At 43.2% G+C, this 19068-nt stretch overlaps 1 protein-coding gene across 1 annotated transcript in view; it reads right to left on the bottom strand.

Moving 5' to 3' along the window:
• GAD2 (glutamate decarboxylase 2) overlaps positions 1–19068 on the bottom strand; it is a 76098-nt gene that overhangs the window by 52866 nt on the left and 4164 nt on the right. The window contains exons 5-7 of the mRNA XM_059404154.1: positions 15106–15196; positions 14434–14546; positions 10393–10508 (exon numbers count right to left, since the gene is read on the bottom strand). Coding sequence (XP_059260137.1) covers positions 10393–10508; positions 14434–14546; positions 15106–15196 — 320 coding nt within the window. The remainder of the gene's footprint in view (positions 1–10392; positions 10509–14433; positions 14547–15105; positions 15197–19068) is intronic.

A 19068-nucleotide genomic window follows, 5' to 3' on the forward strand; every position in this document is an offset into this window, starting at 1 on the left:
CATTTTACAAACTCAGAAAGACAAAGTAGACCATCCTTCCCGAGATACCTGGAAACTAGGAGAGAAAGCTTAACTCGGTTTGTAACAGTGAATGATAACAACAGACAACAAACAGAAGTGTTCCCTCCTGCATGGTTAGCAGATCCCTTTGATGAAGAATGAGCTGGCTGCGCGGGTGGTGGGGGGGGGGACATCAGTATGTCACTGCAGGGAGGGCACAGAACAGAGGAGCCAGCTGTCCACTGAGCAAGCAAAAGGCCCCTCAGTGAATGAGCTTGAAAGCACTGCTCAAATCAAACGCACACAGAGACCAGACTTGAAAATTTCCTAAATCAGACAAAAGCCAGTTTAGTCATACAAGCAAAGCTTAATTCAGCTTATTTTGCATGACAAATGAGGCTAACAACCTGGGTCACATCGAGCTTATGCCTCTGAACATCATAACTGAAACTTAAGTTCTTTCCCCAAATTGATAGGAGGTAACCACTAACCAATTCACTTTCGTTGAAGAAAATTCTAATGTTGTTACCAATCCCTGGGAAGAATTAACCGTGCCTCCCTCCGAGCTCCCTAAGCTGCTTTATAACAAAATTCTCTGAGTCTCAAGCTTATGTTTTGGTTTCAGGGCTCCCAGTTTGCAAACTGCCTTTTTTGGGTGTGTGCACAATAAACCTTAACTAATTACTACTTCAGTGATTCCTTGGTTTTACTTCTGTCTCTGTTTCAGTCCTAAACTGCCAAACGGCAAATCGAGGCCAAGTAAGAGATCTGGTGCACCTGGTCAATGAGAGGCAGTAGTCTTGTCTGGTCTTTAATGAGAAAGAATAGGGATGCTCAAATGAGGAGCAATTACCTAGGATAATTGATCACTGGAGCAAATGCCACACACTTAAAGAAAAACACAGGCCCAAAGAGAAAGCTTCGAGATGGGGAACAAAGGTGATATGAGGCATGAAAATAGAAGATCAGGGACTGAACACTGAGCCTGTTTACATTTTCGGGAAAGGGAGCAGGGAAATCACTAGATGTTATCCACAAATAGCAAGGACCATGGCCAGCAAGGAGCCAGAGGCGGGTGGGGTGGAAATAAAAAAGACACTACCTAATGAGGAAGAAACAGTGAAAGCAGCTTCAATAGCACGTCTCTGTGCTGGTGAGACAGCACAAGGGAAATCATTTTTAATCCTTGGCACCACGTTTAATGGAACTACTTGTTGATGAACCATAGCAGAGCAGCAGGGCTGGAAGCCGAAGAGCCTGGAAACCGGCATCTGGAGAGAGCTCAGAGGACGCCTGCTCAGGAGCAGAGGGCAATAGGGACATGTGGTGTTGAGGTGAGAGAAAAGCGATTGATGGCTCAGGGTGGCTTCGGAAGGTAAAGCTATGAACAAAAATTGAAAGCCATAGGGAGTCAGATGTGTCCCCAAATCATCAAGGCCCTGGTAATGATCAGTCATTCATCACTAGAATGGCTGGGGGTCCAGGGGTGCGCCTGGGTGGCTCAGTGGGTTAAGCCTCTGCCTTCAGCTCAGGTCATGATCCCAGGGTCCTGGGATCGAGCCCCGCATCGGGCTCTCTCTCTCCTTCTCCCTCTCCCACTCCCCCTGCTTGTGTTCTCTCTCTTTCTCTCTCTCTCTCTGCGTCAAATAAATAAATAAAATCTTAAAAAAAAAACAGCTGGGGCAATTGCACTACTGGGTATTTACCCTAACGATACAAACCTAGTGATCCGAAGGGGCACGTGCACCCGAATGTTTATAGCAGCAATGTCCACAATAGCCAAACTATGGAAAGAACCTAGATGCCCATCAACAGATGAATGGATCAAGAAGATGTGGTATATATACACAATGGAATACTATGCAGCCATCAAAAGAAACGAAATCTTGCCATTTGCGACAACATGGATGGAACTAGAGCGTATCATGCTTAGCGAAATAAGTCAAACGGAGAAAGACAACTATCATATGATCTCCCTGATATGAGGAAGTGGTGATGCAACATGGGGGCTTAAGTGGATAGGAGAAGAATCAATGAAACAAGATGGGATTGGGAGGGAGACAAACCATAAGTGACTCTTAATCTCACAAAACAAACTGAGGGTTGCTGGGGGGAGGGGGGTTGGGAGAAGGGGGTGGGGTTATGGACATTGGGGAGGGTATGTGCTTTGGTGAGTGCTGTGAAGTGTGTAAACCTGGCGATTCACAGACCTGTACCCCTGGGGATAAAAATATATGTTTATAAAAAATAAAAATAAATAAAAATAAATAAATAAAAACAGCTGGGGAATGAGTTAATGAATATCCCCTCCACCCGATTTGGAAAAATAATAGACTTGATAGAACCCAATGCTTATTTAGAACTAACTGGTATTTTTATTTGGGTAACAGATGTTAAAACCCATCTAATTTTTATTTTTTACTAAAGAAAGACTTTGAGGTTGATGGAAGATTAATTTCTCGATCTTTTAAAAAATATCATAAGTAATCTAGATACAGGTTAAATGATTCAGCTGACATTTGAAAGATGTGCAAATGACCATGGGGTTTTATGGTTATAAAATAACTGTCATTAAAAAGTAAGCAGGCTTTCTGGGCTTGAGGAGGAAGAGATTATCCAGAGTAAGAATTCGTGAGAATGAGAGCCCACAGGCTGCGGCAGGGGCCGGAGCTCCGTCATTCTATCCAGCCCTGTGACTGGGTGGCGCGTCCACTGCTTGCTTCTGTAATGGGGACCGTAAATCTGTCCTGTCTTTAGGGATGGTGAGAGAATGAGGGAGCGGTGGAAAGCTCTGAGACAAACCACTCAGTCTCTTGACATGCTGGTTTCTCTTCCTCTATTGCAATTTAGATAAGCAGTTTGGAAAGCCACCGTAACTATTTCCAGCCATTGTTGGTCACATCCAGACACTTAACTGAGACACAGATTCAACTGCCTGGCGGACCACAGGGCTTCAGGGAAAGCCTCTGCTAAGCCTGGAGACACAAAGGTTATTAAAACAGCCCTCAATCTCTGGCTACCTCAGTCTCTGGCTACGAGGTCGGGGACTACCTCGTCTCCTGCCTCCCCTCCTCTTGCTCTCTCTACCTGATGGTACTGGACTCCCCAGTCTTCAGTGAGCTCACTAAATTTGTTCCTCTCAGTCTTTGTATTTGCTATTCCATTTCTCGGAAAATCCTTTCCTCAGATATATATATATAGATATAGATATAGATATAGATATGTATATATATTTAAAGATTTTATTTATTTATTTGACAGACAAAGATCACAAGTAGGCAGAGAGGCAGGTGGAGAGAGAGGAGGAAGCAGGCTCCCCGCTGAGCAGAGAGCCTGATGCGGGGCTCAATCCCAGGACCCTGGGATCATGACCTGAGCTGAAGGCAGAGGCTCAACCCACTGGGCCACCCAGGCACCCCTTTCCCTCAGATATTTATTGTGGCTCCCTCTCTCATTTGATGTAGGTCCCTGCGACTATATATTCTCTCCACAGAGACCTTTTATGACCATCTTGTCAAACAGCCCCCTTCCGCTCTATTCTCTTGTCAGCATGTGACATTAGAGTAAATATTTGTTTACTATCTGTCCCCTACTAGAACATAGGTTGCATGAGGGCAAGGGCTTTGGTGGTTGGTTTAGCAAATATTTATTATTAGCAAATATTGATTGAATTTGACCATATGCTTAGACAGCAAGTCCAGAAAAATGTCCACTACTTATTGCCATCAATCTCTGGCCACAAATACCAATACTGAGGTGTCGCTTTAGTAATTGGAGCCAATCTTGGGCTAAATAGACCCCAACACCTCTCATCTAAAGCCTACTATAAAAGCAAGTCCAGAGATCTTCTTGACACCCACCCCAAAAGGCCCAAGATGGGGTCCTTCCCAAGTAGGAAACCCTTCTAGCCAGAGTAGCTGCTTTGGGGAAGAAGCAACTCATAACTTCAAAAGAAGAAAAAAGGCACACTAAGTTGGAAATCTCAGCTCTTCTCTCTTCTGACATTCTGTCAAAAGCTCTGTCTTCTAGCCCTAAGGCCTATTGATTGTCCTTGGACTTGAACCCCTTTGTGAATGGAGTGAATGAAGTGTGTGTAGAGATATAAAACAGAGGTGAATGGGGTGGGGGCTTATACATCAGGACCCCCAACAAATAGGTCCTAAAGGCCACCAATGAATGAGCTGAAATCTGCTTCTTTGATCCCTCCACATGCTTTGGACACCCTGCCCCACTCAGCGATATTAGGACTAACAGTGTTCTTCTTCTCCACACTTCTCCCACACATTCATTGATTTGCTCTCTATACATCCTGGGATTTGAGTAAAATGATAGCTTGTTCTGCCTTAGACAGACTGGTAGTCCTTGTCCTTGCTTTTATTCATCAAGTGGCCTTAAAAGAGCATTCTGCTTTCTAAACCTTCTGATTTACAAAGAAGCTGGTACTCTGTGAAATCACTTCATTGCTATCTAATTATAATGATTTGGAGGATAGGGGATCCCCAAACCATGTCCTCAGAGACTCTGTGTGATACTGACGTGATATGGATCTGGTACAAGGCGTTTCTGGGAGGCTGCTACTTATTACTCATAGTTGTACAGTGTAAAGTCACCCATTGTGAATTTGTGCCCTAAGTAAGTCCTAAAAGAATGGTGTGTACGAAGATTAAGTTGACATGAGGAGAGATCCAAGGATGGAGATCCAAGGATGATATCTGGTGACAAATGTGGAAATCAGCACTGAGCATGAATTCAGTTATAGTGATCACTCAGTGTGGTCTCAGGGGCACTGAGAAGAGTGACTGTCCCCTCCAGACCCCCATCCTTTCCTTCCCCCACTGTACACTATGTGCCTCTTGAAAGCAGGCACTGGGTCTCTTCTGTTCACTGTTGTCTGCCCGGTGCCTGAAGCAATGCCTGGCACAGAGTAAAGGTGTAAAGAACACATCCCACCACCCCATGGCCCCATGGCCACACTGTGCCTTCCTGCCTTGTGGCTTTGTCTCCTACTGCACTGGAATTTCTGCCACAAGAGGCCACACCTAGGTTTTACCCATCACTTACAGGACTCTCAGGCTCTTTCCTGAGAGTAGGTCTTGATGGGATTGAATAGAAGGAGAAAATAACACAGGGGTGATGAGGGCCCTGAAACGAACAGGAGGTGGGAATGCAGAGGCTGAAGGTAACTTGCATTTAGCTCACAATTTCACTTACTGAAGTTCTGTCAGACTAAGCTTCTGTCTAATGGAGAGCATTACATGGGAGCTGTCTTTCCAAGCTGCCTGGGTCACAGTAAGTTCCTTTTTTTTTTTTAAACATAAAAAACATCTGTTTTTGGAATGGAGCCCTCTCACGTAGTGTTGTGATATGAAAACCATCTTTCTAAACAATTATTACAATCATCTCCCTGTGTAAGTGGGCTGAGGCCATGAGGGGTCTCAGCGGAACATCGGTGACTGGCTGTGAAGAGTAGAGTGAGTTGTGCTGATTTGCCTAAGAGATCCCACTACCTGTTCTGATTATGAAGGACATTTTTCCTAGATGCAAATATGCTGTTTCACTGAGACTATTTCTGGGAGAGCTTGTTGCACACAAAGAAATAAGAGGAATTCGTAAAGAAGCTTGTTTGGGCTTTCGAAGGATTCAAGCCGAGATGCGAATTACTCAGCCAGAGTCAACTTCCCTCTAAACCCAGTTTCAAGAAGGGACTCTAATCTCATCAGATTAATTTTTGCCAAGATCCTCTATTACTGAAGATTTGGCGACAAGGATGAGATTCCAGCAAAGAAGGAGTATGGAATCCGACAATCTTTAAGATCCTTTCCAATTCTGATTTTTTGTGATTCCACATTAGGGAGGAAAATCATCTTAAAACTCTTTACTCAGAGCTTAAATGCTATCTCTTGTTTCAACTCAGTGATAATATTTACTACTTCTAATGTTCTTCATGGCAATACTATTTATTTAATTTAGTCCTATTCAAAATTTCTAGAAAACAGTTGGAGTTGAACAAATAGAAAAATGTAATAGCTTGACCTCCTTATCAACAAAGGGAAACTTCTTGTTTGAGTTGGTGTCCAGAAAAGGGATGGGTAGCTTTTGGGGTACAACAGAGACAGCGAGGGCCATTTAGTAAACAAAAAATGACCCTCCCCTTCCTCAGTGTGTGATGTTTCTCAATGTCATTTCCATCCCTATGGCTCTATACACAACTCAGTGCTCAGACTAGAAGAAAGGACAGTAACTTGACCTGGCCCAATAGATCAGGAAATTAAATTAGCACTAGAATAACCAACATGTGGAAAATAAGGTTTTAGCAAGGATGCTACAAGTGAATTTAGAGCAGCCAGCTAGAGTGGTGTAGAGGTCACCCAGCCCAGTAGTTGAAAGAACAGTGTTGGGATTGTCAGGGAACAGGCTCAAGGGCTGACTCTGCCACTGACTGGCTAAAAACCCTGGGCAAAGCATCTCCCACGTCTGGGATTTGGGTTCCTCATAAGGTTGTGGGGTTTTAAAAAATTTTACTTAATATTTGTGTAGTGTTTCCTACATCCTAGGAGCTGAGGTGAGTTGTTTTATAAGAGACTCTCATTTGATTCTCAAAAGTATTGGGCCTTGGAAACTCTCCGAGAGCTTTGAGAGAGACAATACTTGAAGCAGCTTCTGCCATAGCCTTTGGTCTTCCTTCTCTCCATTGGATCCCAAAGCAGCTTTCCCACCACTGTTTCTCCCTGCAGGTCAAGGGACTCAGGAATGAAACTGCCATGCAAAGATGGAAATTGTCTGGCCTGGAGAAAAGGCATTACATGACTTGATAATCTTTTTCAGCTTGTGAAGATCTATTTTGGGGGCTGGTGGAGTCAAGGTAATTGTAAAACTTGGAAAGACTAAGGGAATGTATGGCAGGCTTGAAGCTGGAAGGAATTACACTAAGTAATGAATGGAATGGAATGGCCCTGAGGTCTAGAACTAGAAGGACCTATATATAAAGATCATGTTATCTCTTAACCCAAATCTTCATGGGCAAGGCTACTTCAAGGGTTCATCTGTCCAGAATGGTTTGGATCAAGTGTTCAATGAGACACAGCAGTGCTTTAAATGAGCTCTAAATGTCCCCTCCAGTCCAGCCCCATAAGATAATAAAGTTTTTTTTTTTTTTTTTTTTAGTGAGGAAAGTAATAATTTATCAACACAGTCACATTACCAGAAAAGATCTTGGTGGAAATTTTACTTGGGAAGGTATAGAATGCCAAATTAACTGATGGGCTGTGGCATATAAGATGTTGTCGCTGAATCTTTTGATTTGATTTTTACATAGGTAGTTGGGGCAGGGACCTCACTGGCCTGGGAGTCAGGAAACCTATTTAATCCCAGCTCTATCTACGGCCTCTTTATTAAAAAAATGCTAATAATAATTTCTGCTCCACCTGTCCTACAAGAATGTCATGAGAATCAAATAAGCTAATGTATATTGGAAGTGTGGTGGAAATAGTCAAATAGTTATAGGATATTAGGTATCATAAATTAGATATCATAAATTAGAAAAAGAGTTCATCTACCAAAAAATAGGTATAGAGGGATGCCTGGGTGGCTTTGTGGGTTAATCCTCTGCCTTCAGCTCAGGTCATGATCTCAGGGTCCTGGGATCGAGCCCCACATCAGGCTTTCTGCTCCGTGGGGAGCCGGCTTCCCCCTCCCCATCTGCCTGTCTCTCCACCTGCTTGTGATCTCTCTCTCTCTCTCTCTCTGTCAAATAAATCAAATCTTTAAAAAAATAGGTATAGAGTTAGAACCAATTGGTATTTTAGGAAAGGTTCATAATTCAAATGTTCTTTCATAATTATGTGCATGGATAAAGGTACAAGAAGGAGGAGGAAGAATGGAATGGCTGTTGTATAGTTGAATCACCTTTCTTTCACTTAGAAGTCAAGAATTAGCCTCTTAGTTTGCTGCAGCAAGAAACGGAGGCATAGCATAGAATTATTCCCAAACCACATGACCTGGGCTTTGTGAGCAAGGTTAAGTCAATTTCCTTGAAGCCTGAGCCAAGAAATTCACACAAAACTAGAGAGCACAGGGCAGCTTTCTGGTTGACCAAACTCATTTCGGGTTATATAAACAGCATGGAAGCCAAAAGAAGATGCTCAGTATAAGATCATCTGAGCTTTTTGAGACTGAGAATAGAGTAACATTTAACTATTTAGAGGTACAAGAGTATAAGGAAATATAACTGGAAAAAATATATCATGGTTTTTTCTCCCGAGAAGCTGAAAAATGAAAATTATCTCATGGTAAGATACTGGCTTAATAGATTGAATAACGCTCTTTCCGCAAAGATGTTCACGTCCTAATCCTTGAAACCTAAGAATATGTTACCTTACATGGCAAAAGGGGCTTTGAAGATGTGATTAAGCTAAGGTTCTTGGATTGGGAGATTGTCCTAGGTTATGTGGGTGGACCCAATATCATAACAAAGATCTTTGGGATAGGGGTAGGGAAGAGAGTCAGAACCAGAGAAGATGTGGTGACAGAAGCAGAGGTCCGGGAGAGAGAGATTTGAAGATGTTCATCTACTGGTTTTGAATTGGAAGAAGGGGCTATGAACCAAGGCAGGCAGGTGGCCTCTAGAAGGTAGAAAAAACAAGGACATGGGTTCTCCCCTACTGTCTCCAAAAGAACAGAGCATTGCCTGACCCATTATAGATTTCTGACTTCCAGAACTATAAGATAATAAATTTATGTTGGCTTAATCCTTTAAGTTTGTGGTAAATTTTTAAGTAGCAATAGGAAAGCAAAGGCAGGTAACTTCAGGCTGTGAATGTCTCTGCTAAATTTGACCTCTGTAAGTTGAGGAAGGGCAAAGGAACAAAACAAGAAAATGATAAAACATGACCAAAAACGGAATGCTGATGATAATTTGTTAACATAAATCACGAGTTTCTTTGAATCAATGGCTACTGCTATGGTTGTGAATTGTATTCACTGGTTTCTAGTTCGTACTTGCCCTTTGCTTCCTTGTTATGGACACACACACACACACACACATCACTTAAAGCAGAAAAATTAAAGTTCTATGGAGATGTGCCTTGATTCCCACTATAACTCCCTGCCTCTCCCCACTGATGTCTCTTTCCAGGAATCTCTCATTTCCCTATAGACCTCTATACCCGCCCCATCTCCCATTTCCCCCACCATCAGAGGGCTTTTTGATCTTCTCTGAGTCAACTCTTTCCCAGACCCTAGGCTACTCTGAGGCAGAGGTTGTGAAGGAAAATTCTTAGGAATTCCACGGCATGTAATGCTTTCTAACGCCTGGCAAGAACAGCCTCCGGTTTACTGCAGGACTGTGTGGTGGGAGAATTTGGAGCCAAGATGTTGCTCAAACAGCTACAAAGCGTAGCGTTGAGCTCGTGTGTGGTTTTATCTCTGCAAAGGAAGGAAAGCTGGAGGCCTAGCAGAGGGAAGCCACTAGCTTGTGAACAGGGTGGGCCACTTTTTTTTTTTTTTTAAAGATTTTATTTATTTATCAGAGAGAGGGGGGGAGAGAGCGAGCGCAGGCAGACAGAATGGCAGGCAGAGGCAGAGGGAGATGCAGGCTCCCTGTCGAGCAAGGAGCCTGATGCGGGACTCGATCCCAGGATGCTGGGATCATGACCTGAGCCGAAGGCAGCTGCTTAACCAACTGAGCCACCCAGGAGTCCCCAGAGTGGGCCACTTTATTCAATGTGTCCTCGGAGGTAGGGAGAAGGGCTTTAACTCTTTGAAAGCCATGGAAAGAATATGAAGTACTATGCTGTGGCGCTCAGCTAGAAGTCCCAGCTTTCAGCACCCCACCTGTATAGCAGCCTAGCAGGATGCAGGAGGCTGTAATGGGCTGAGACAGAACTGACTTGAAGAGCAGATATGACAGATAGGACCGCTGGGCCATTTCTCCAGAGTGGTGAATCCTCTGGTTAAGTCCACCAAAGATAAGCATTAAGTGGTGCAAGTCACCATGAAGATAGAACACCTGGTCAGAATTTTCATACAGAAAGATTGTTATCAGCGGGACACTCCGGAGATTTGAGTTATGTAGTCATGGCCTCAGTCATCCAAATGAGTTCATAGTCCCTCTGGCCTCTCCTCTCTTCCTTCCCCCACCCCCACAACATTATTACAGAAAAATGATGTGTAGAAACTTGGAGTAAAACATCCTGCTTTCTCTTTGAGGGTTTTCCTACATTTCAAAGAGAAAGGGGTTCGACGCCATTGTGCCACTCAACTGTTCTCTCCCCTCATTCTCTCCCAAGAAGTATCTACTCACTGGGGATAAAGCATTTCCAAATATGACTCTTTCCACTTGGGCTTTACAGACTGTAACTTTAAACTTGGAAAGAACAGAAACAAACAACGTACATGCTCTGATGTGAAGGCAATGAGCCTGGGAACAGCAGCCATTCCTTTCTCCTTGACTTCGGGGAACATCTTAAAGCGTGCAATCAGCATGGCATACATGTTAGATATAGCGCCACCTAAAGGAAGTAACAGCAACACACAGTGACCTTTTGTAGTCCTTACCAACATCATTTTACATGCAAGCACTATTCTTTATTTCCAGTGACCTAGACTCCTCCTTGGACACAGGGAAAGGCCATATTTTTTGGTTATTCTGTGAACTGAATGCTCAAACTCAGACTGAATCCTCAGGCTAGGAGGGTCAAGAGAAGGGATCATTGGGCCAAACCATAGGACACATACCACCCCTTTGTATCCCAAATGAACAGAACTGCCAATTGATTCTGCTTTTGCTGGGACTCCTTTGAAGAGGTTCTTTAGAACTGAGAAATTGTTGCCTTCCTTTGCACCATGGGAACGTGGTCAGTCTTCATTAGGCCTGTGGAAATCTTATTTTTATCCAGATGGAGAAAACATTTCTTTTCAACTCAGGCAATGTCTTGTACTTGCTCTAAGATAAGTCTGTTGTAGCTAATGGTGTGGACTGTTAATCCACAATTCTCATAAAATGAGGATAAACATCCAAGCCCATTTTATCATACTCATCTGTGCATTTCCCCAGAAATTCTTCCCACTCAAAGATATCACAGAAATATAGTTAAAACAGCTAACAAAATCTTATTTCATAATGATAAGAAAACGCAAAACTAAGGGAATTTTAAGTCTGTGTAGAATTGCCTTTCCTGTGTCGTTCTAAGATTGTCAAGGATGTCACGCCATAACATTTATATCTTATAAGTAAGGTCTCCAGCAAAGAAAAGTGAGCTTTCCCCCAAGATTGTTGGAAAGTTTAGAATTTTGCAACATAAGATGAAGACAGGTTGTTGTGCATGCAAATGGAGATGATGACATGGAAACAGGGACATCATGAGGCAGAGTGAGGCCACTATCTCCTCCTTTCCTATAGGGGACACACTGGGCTTTGAGTTCCTTTCCCTTTGGGTGGCTGAGGAGTGGAGAGCTCTTTTTACCAAACTGAATGGCTCACATAGGGCCATGACTTTTGCCTCATGCACCCTGGGTCCTGAAGCAAGCAGGCAGCCTGGTCCTGGCTCTGTCTTCAGTCAGAATAAGGGCAATTTCTACATCTTCTGAACCCCAGAGACATGGGGCAAGCAGAATCCAGGTCAGGTCTGCTTTGAGCAGACACCTTGTCTACAAGGGCTGAGGTTGTAGGATGCTGCTGGGAAAGGGACCAGCTTTTAAAGGAAATTCCATTCCATCCAATGGTTTTTCAGTCTCAGTACTTCATGATATTTGGGCATGAGAAGGGCTTGTTGGGTGGGCGGGGGGGGGGGGCATTCTGTGCACTGCAGGGTGTTTAACAGCATCCCCTACTGTTATCCATTAGAGGCTGCTAGTGCTACCTGCCTCCCCCCAACCCCGCCCAGCTGTGACAATTGAGAACTTCTCCATTCATGGCCAAATGTCCCCTAGGGGGTACAAGAGCCCCAGCAGAGAAGCACTGCCCCAGTTGTTCTTGTGAGAGAGGCTGGGGAGAAAGGAGGCAGGAGAAAAAGGGGAAGATGAACACAAAGAAAACACGTCACATAGCGCAGTTATTCAAGAACCTTCCAGCTCTACCTTGCCACTCCTCATTTTGCCTCCTCACTCCAATTATTCTCTGTCTAGAGATCCAGGAGCCCTGAGAGACATGAAGAAGATTCTGGATCATTAGAGCAGACTGCTTTGTGCCACCCAGGCAGAAGGACACATGCATCTTGAGAGGAAGGATGCAAAAACGAGCTCTGAATCGTCAGGAAAATCCCATTAGACAGGGAAAGGTTTGTGACTAAGCCAACATATCCTTTTCTTCTCCTTTGGTCCTTCACGACTTGCTGAGTAGTGAGGAACACTCCAGTAGTCTTCAGCTCCCAGGCATGGGTGACATCATATAAACAGATTTCTTCTAGAAGCTCCAGAGACCTTTCCATGAAGCCTCTGGATGTTATAGACGGAGGTGCAAAGTAAAATGAGCTGAGCTATGTATTCAAGTCACAGACCTAAATCTCTGTGTTTAGTCCCAGGCAATAGGACTTTCAGATCTCAGGCACATACGAGGTATGATTTTCCCTATCCCGACTCCTTAAATTGGAAGACCCTATATCCTAGGAGTAAGGCTGGAAGCTACCTGGAAAGGCAGCCATTTGCAAGCGAGGATGCTATAATCCATCTCTCCTCTGTAATGCCTTGTAGAGAGCAGAGCAGAAACAGTTTGCCAATGGCCTTTTCTTCTGTCCCCTCCCCACTTTGCAATGTCTACATGATACTTAGCATGACATTAGTGGCTTCCATCTTGACATGAGAGAATATGGATCTTTAGGCTCCAAGGAAGAAGCCTCATGATCAAGGTTAAGTCTTTCCACATGATCATCTTCTGTCATTGATAGGGTGTCCATACTTAGCAGAACTGCCAAAGAGGGTTCTTTCTCTGGGTGTATATTTTCCAGGCCAAGAGGGTTCCAAGAACAGCTACATTAGGCCTGGCCCAAGCCCCCTTAGCTAAGCTTTCAGGGTCGGCAGGAGCAGCTGTTCTCTTGTCTCTCCTGGGGACCACTAAAGAGAGCTCAGGACGCTCAATCACATAACCAACCTTGTAAGAGGAAGAATAGAGATAGAAACAATGCTGGTCTCTGAACACTACCTAATTCCTCATGAAAAATACCTTAAGAGCCTCAGTTTCAGACAAGGATGACAAAGTTCCCTCCATGGGGAATGGTTTTCCAAAGGAAAACTGAGTTCTCTTACAAAATAAAGGCTAGCTTTAAATTCATCACAGCTGGTGTTTAACGGAAAAAAAAAAAAGGCTAATTTTCCCTTCCATTTAACTAACATGTTTTCCTTCAGCACCTGAAAAATGGTGTTGTATCTTTAAAAGCATAAAATATAATAGCAGATCTAAGCTTGTAGGTAAGGCTGCTTAATTTAAGCCGTACCCTTGAGGCCACTGTTGCCCGCCTATCATTTCTTCTTTCAACCTGTTCTTTATTTTCTCTCTCCCTCTTCATCCACTTGTCTCTGTGGGTTTGTGGAAGGGACATCCTGACATGGCCCTTGCTGACATAATGGCAGGCGTGGCTGTGGCCTCCCCAACAGGGCCAGTCTCCGTGCACGGAGCGCCGGCCCCATTCTGATGACCCTCTCCTGCCACTGATTAGGTGATGGTCTGCGCATCAGGTTTATTTTCCACGGGTCAGTGACTCTCCCTCCCAACCACCTTTCTAACTTCTATTTCTTCTCTGCATCAAAACCAAGGTCACATACAGATCCGGAACCAAGGGCAAGGCTTTTTTGCGTCAGGTTGATTCTCTTGGCTGCAAGAGGTGTGAACAATGGAGTTTAGAATCCAGTGGCTGGTGATAAAAAGCAGGATGCAAGGAGGGAAGGTGAGAGAAGCCTCTGGAAGGAATCAGCACCCTCTGTTTCAGCTTTAAGAAACGGTTTCCCAAGTCACTCTCGGTCCTCCTTGAAATTAATGTAAATCAGCTTCTCTGGTTGTTACTTGAAAGAGACAGAGTACCTACGCTCTATTACATAGCTGTGCCTTATAATGCATCCCGAAACAGAGAAGGCTTTATTAAATGAGGCTACCCTTTCACTAATTGTGGGAAGAGTTCAGAGAGTGAATTCCCTTACGAGGAATCTTTATTCTTCTGTTCCTCACGATCCACCACACCTTCTAGATGGGATCACAGTAGAAAGACTGGGTAAATTTCCACCTGTTTATCCTCTTTCTGAACACAAATAACTATTGCTCAAGCATGGGGAGTTGGCTCGGAAGCATGGTCAATGGTCATGTATTATCACACTCATGCTTTTGATCAACATAACCTATTTAACATAAGCAGAAATACAGACTAGGTATTTAATCGTTCCTGTGTTCATAATGAGGCACTGCATATCAGAAGAAAAAATACAAAGAAAGGTTGAAATATCATATACCGGGAGAAAATATCCCGTCGCCAGAGCCCCCTGGCCAGCCAATGATTTCTCTCATTTTCTTTAGCGTGACATATTCCAAGAGCACAAAGACTGGAGCAATTTCATAGGTGAACCTGAAAAGTAGTAATGGCCACATTTTATGTATGTAACTCGAAGAAAGACTTCATTGTTACAACATCCATAGAACTACTGTACATCTCTTTTCAAACTCTACATTCACAAAGGTTTTGATTATAACATTGAACAGAGAGAAAATTATGTCTTCTTAAAGGTTGCCCATTTTTCCATATTCCTAAAGTTAAGGGCTTAATGCTCAAGGGTTATTTATCACATTGAATAAATAAAGAACATTCCAGAGTAATACTATTTAAAAGACATCATCTGGTCCCGTTTCTTGTTCGCATTATACATAATTATAAATCCAAAATGCCAAAGAAAGTGCCTTTTGTGTTTGAAAAATGTTATATAACTTCGATTGCATGAAAGATACATCAGGACTCTTCTAAGTTAAAGTGAACACCCATATACTTCTGAAGTTTGTATCACTATGTTAGGGGCTACCTAATTAAAAAGGGATTTTCACATGAGAAGTAGAATAAAGACCACGAAATCTCACTAATAATTATCCTGGATTAAAAAAAAAAAAAAAACACTCCACATTTAACGACTTACATGTTCGTGTTTGCTGTCGACGTCAGCCAGTCTGCTGCTAATCCAACCATATCCAGTCCAGTGGAAAGTTGATTGAAATATCTGGGATGCCCTGAATATAATGGAAAACCAGAATCAGGACTGCATCCAGTGAAACTAAATGCCTCTCAAACACAGGATCGCTCCAGCTAAAGAACCTTGAAATATCCTTCAGTAATAGGAAATCCATATTCAGAAACCCATCATGTGCGTGTGCGTGCGTGTGTGTGTGTGTGTGTGTGTGTGTGTAGGTGCATTCACGCAGACACACCCAAAAGGAGTATTTCATCTAACAAGAGGGACTCTTTTGGTTTTTTGGTATTTCTTAAAACACACTCTAAAAAAAACTTCCCCTAAACATTATCCTACTAAAAAAAAAAAATAACAAGTGGGGTTTGCAATGCGTATGCTAGTTTATTTCCTAGCATGCCTTCAATACATTTGCAAACTAAAATGCTCATGTAATCCAAAGCTATTCTTGTTTACACTCGTGCTGCTAAAAATCCTTTTTTGTTGAAGTTGTTCCGGGAATCAGTCATAGCATGACCTCCGCCAGGCATGCCAACATTTGTAATGATATCAGTGACAAATGACTGATGATTACAAAAGACAAGGCAAAAATGGGAAAATAGGACAGTCTGTTGAGTGATCTGTCCTGGATTCAAAAGGTGACGATTGCCTATAGAGGGCATAGGCAAATCTAATTCTTGTTGATTCTTTTTGGTCCAAATATTTGATTACAAACAACAGAACTCCTTCACAGTTGTGATTTAAAATAAAGCAGGATACAGTCAACATCACTGCCCCTGTCAACAAGATACATGAAGATATATTCAATGGGCTGATGAGTCCATTAGCCAAGCTTATCTAATTAACTTCTAGATTTCTCTAAAACTCTCTAAAGGAGTTGACATCCAAATACTCCCGAGGCTATTATTTTAAATGTGATTGTAAATACCTCATTAGAATTCCATTCCTTGTCGTGCCCCATAAAAGCCTATCTCTAAATCTGTGATTTGCTTGGAAGCAAAAATTTTGGAAGATGATCAATTATGGAAATAGCATCTGATAAAAAGGTGGCCTCCACTTACGGACACCTGTGTGAAGCCCGGGGATGACGGTGTCTCAGGCCGGCATGGGCGGAACAAGATAAAGAAAAGCAATGGGGAAAGCAGGGACAAAAGTCAATACAGAGCTTATCTGCAGGACTGGAGTGCTCTTATCAGTCTCCGGCATGTGGCTACACAATTAGACACAGAGAAAAGATTGGAGCTGGTAAAGGGCGCATTTCAAAGAGACTGGATTTGTGTGGCTCTCACTCACTCTCGGGCATTGTTTTGCCTCCCTGTGGCTGTGCACAGTGCCCTTCTACCTTTTCGCTCTTTACCAGGCCCTCTGATGCTGACCCTGTCAGTTTATGTATCCAGGGAAAGTGAGAAAGCTGCCGCCGGGGGGCCGTGGTCTGGAACAGCTCTCCCCTGTCTCTGCCTCATTGACTCCCCATTTCATTAGAGCTCACAGCTGAAATCACAGCCGCTTCTCCCTCCCGATGCCCCTTCATTTCTCTTTCCCTAAGCCATATCTTTAAAGCGAGGAAATTAATAAAGATTAGCAAATCAATCCATTAATCTACTCTCCCAATTCATATGCATTTTCTGGATGAATGTGGCATCTATTATCACACACTATTTAACACTCGGGAAACTTTGGGATGAAAACCTCTGCAAAAAAAAAAAAAAAAAAGAAAGAAAAAGAAAAGAGAGAGAGAGAGAGAAATTCCAAGGTGTGTGTCGTCCAGCTCCAGGATATCAAAAGGCCCATCCATCCTGCTACCTGCCATTGGAAAACTGGGAAGTAAGTTTGAGGCTTCCATGGCTTGACTCCCTTCTTTATTTTTTTGACCTGGATCTCCCACAGCACCTGAATCTCTCGTGCTTCAAATTTTTCATTCACTGACAGTGATGTGAAAAAGAACGGAGGGAGATAGTTTGACAGGTTAGAACAACATGTCCTCTTGATTTCTGCAGGAGTATGCTGCGGAAATATTCTGTTTGCTCCCTCCCTGTGACTCCCCGCAGGCTGCCGGCGAATCCAGGCAGGGCTCTCGGAGAGAAAGGGTGTTAGAGACCTGCCTTGGAGGCTGCCAGCTGTCCCAGCCGTCCTGGGCATCCAGCTGCCGCCGCCGCCGCCGCCCCCACCGGCCGGGGATTGGCGGCTTTACGCAGCAGCCCCACGGCCGGGTAGACAGCAAGGAGGAAACGTGAGATTAGAGCCGCTCACGCCTCTGGAACGCTCCCCACAGATTAGCAAATGAGCCGCGAAGGCTGCGCAGCCTCGGCCAACGACCAGCCCCTGGCGGCCCTGACCCTCTTGTCCACCATCAGCTGGGGAGGTCTACAGAGTCGGTCCAAACTGCTCTCTGTGTGCCCGCAGCACGCACCCAAGGATGGCCTCATTTATCGATGCTTCCATTTCTTTGTCTGATGGCTCCGTTAAAGGACTCAAGACATTAACCCCTGCACTCCCACCCCCCTACCACTACCACTACCAAGTCCAATGGGCCACGAAAATGTTAATTATTCCAGAATTCTATCATTCTCTGCAGTTTTCAGTTTTCTGTTCCAACAGTTCTTACAGATGTAATTTTAACAATACATGAGGACTGTCCTTTGCAAGTATCTTCCCCACTGCTCTTCACTCCTCTCTGAGCTTGGAGCCCAAGTGGAAATTAGATTATGGACTCCTTGGTAGAAAGCAGGTGCTAACGTATTTTTAAAAAGCATCTCCTGAGGAGAACTAAAATGCCTTATGGTCACAGAGATGGTAACAACTTTACACACCCTAAATAGGGCTAGTGGTCAAATGCTAGTTATAACATAAAAACCTGTAAACTTGCCAGTCAAAAAGAGGTGGCTGGTGTTAATTCTTTGAACTGCTATTTGGGGGTGGAACACGGAAGACCAGAAGACTACATATGTTATAAATAATATTGATATTGATGCTTAGAAATCCAACTTCATCCCATTTCCCTCTGAACTTGAAATAAAATGCATTAGAATGACATTTGACCAACAGTTTCACAAGGATTATGGCAAAATCTAAGAACTGAATGGCCCCATCTTCTCCTGACGCTAAATGAAGCATTGAGGGACAGAACTATGACTTTCATTGACTTGCAATTCCCATTATCTTAACTCTTTAAATTACACGTCAGACATCACCAGCTTTTAAGGATGAAGATGTAAAACATTTTTATAGGTTCTTTTCAGTTTGGTAGCAATAAAAATAATAGGTAGCAACCTACTATTATCACACTGAAATATTAGGGTAGGGGAATGGGTCAAACAAAAATGAATTAAAGGCACTGTTCAGGTTTGCACCCACAGATACATCAAAAGCTGGGAGGAAGAACATCTGTAATGCCTACTATAAACATCATGTGGATTCTCTGTGAACATAATTGAGAATGATAACTAATAAGCCTTCAAAATTCATACTCCACAGACCAAGTGTGATCAAAACCACCAAGTTCAACTCCTTTCCCTATGTACCTAGTTCTAAGTCTATAGTCCCACAGAAGCGGTTACTAATAATGCAGCAGATGCATTTCCCTAGGCTGATTCTTTGCATACTTTTCCTCTCTGTTGGTATAACAAATGGAAAAACAAAACCCCAAAAAGTAGCTAAAAGTCGCACAGCAAACATTTGTAAAATGCTTGTTGTTGATGAGAGCAATATGAGAATTCATTAACCAAAGAAATGGCAACATAAAAAGATCAAGTTCCTATGGTAATTAGTATTCATGTGACATTTTTATTTGCCAGCGGATCTTTTTTAAGGCTACAAATCAATTTAGAGCCACAAGGTATTCTATCCCTTGTGGTATTCATTCATACTTAGTTTTATTGCTTTAAGGAAGTGTAGTGGTATCATGCATCAGCAGGG

Source organism: Mustela nigripes, chromosome 6 (genome assembly GCF_022355385.1).
Source record: "Mustela nigripes isolate SB6536 chromosome 6, MUSNIG.SB6536, whole genome shotgun sequence".
In the NCBI taxonomy this organism is placed as follows: domain Eukaryota; kingdom Metazoa; phylum Chordata; class Mammalia; order Carnivora; family Mustelidae; genus Mustela; species Mustela nigripes.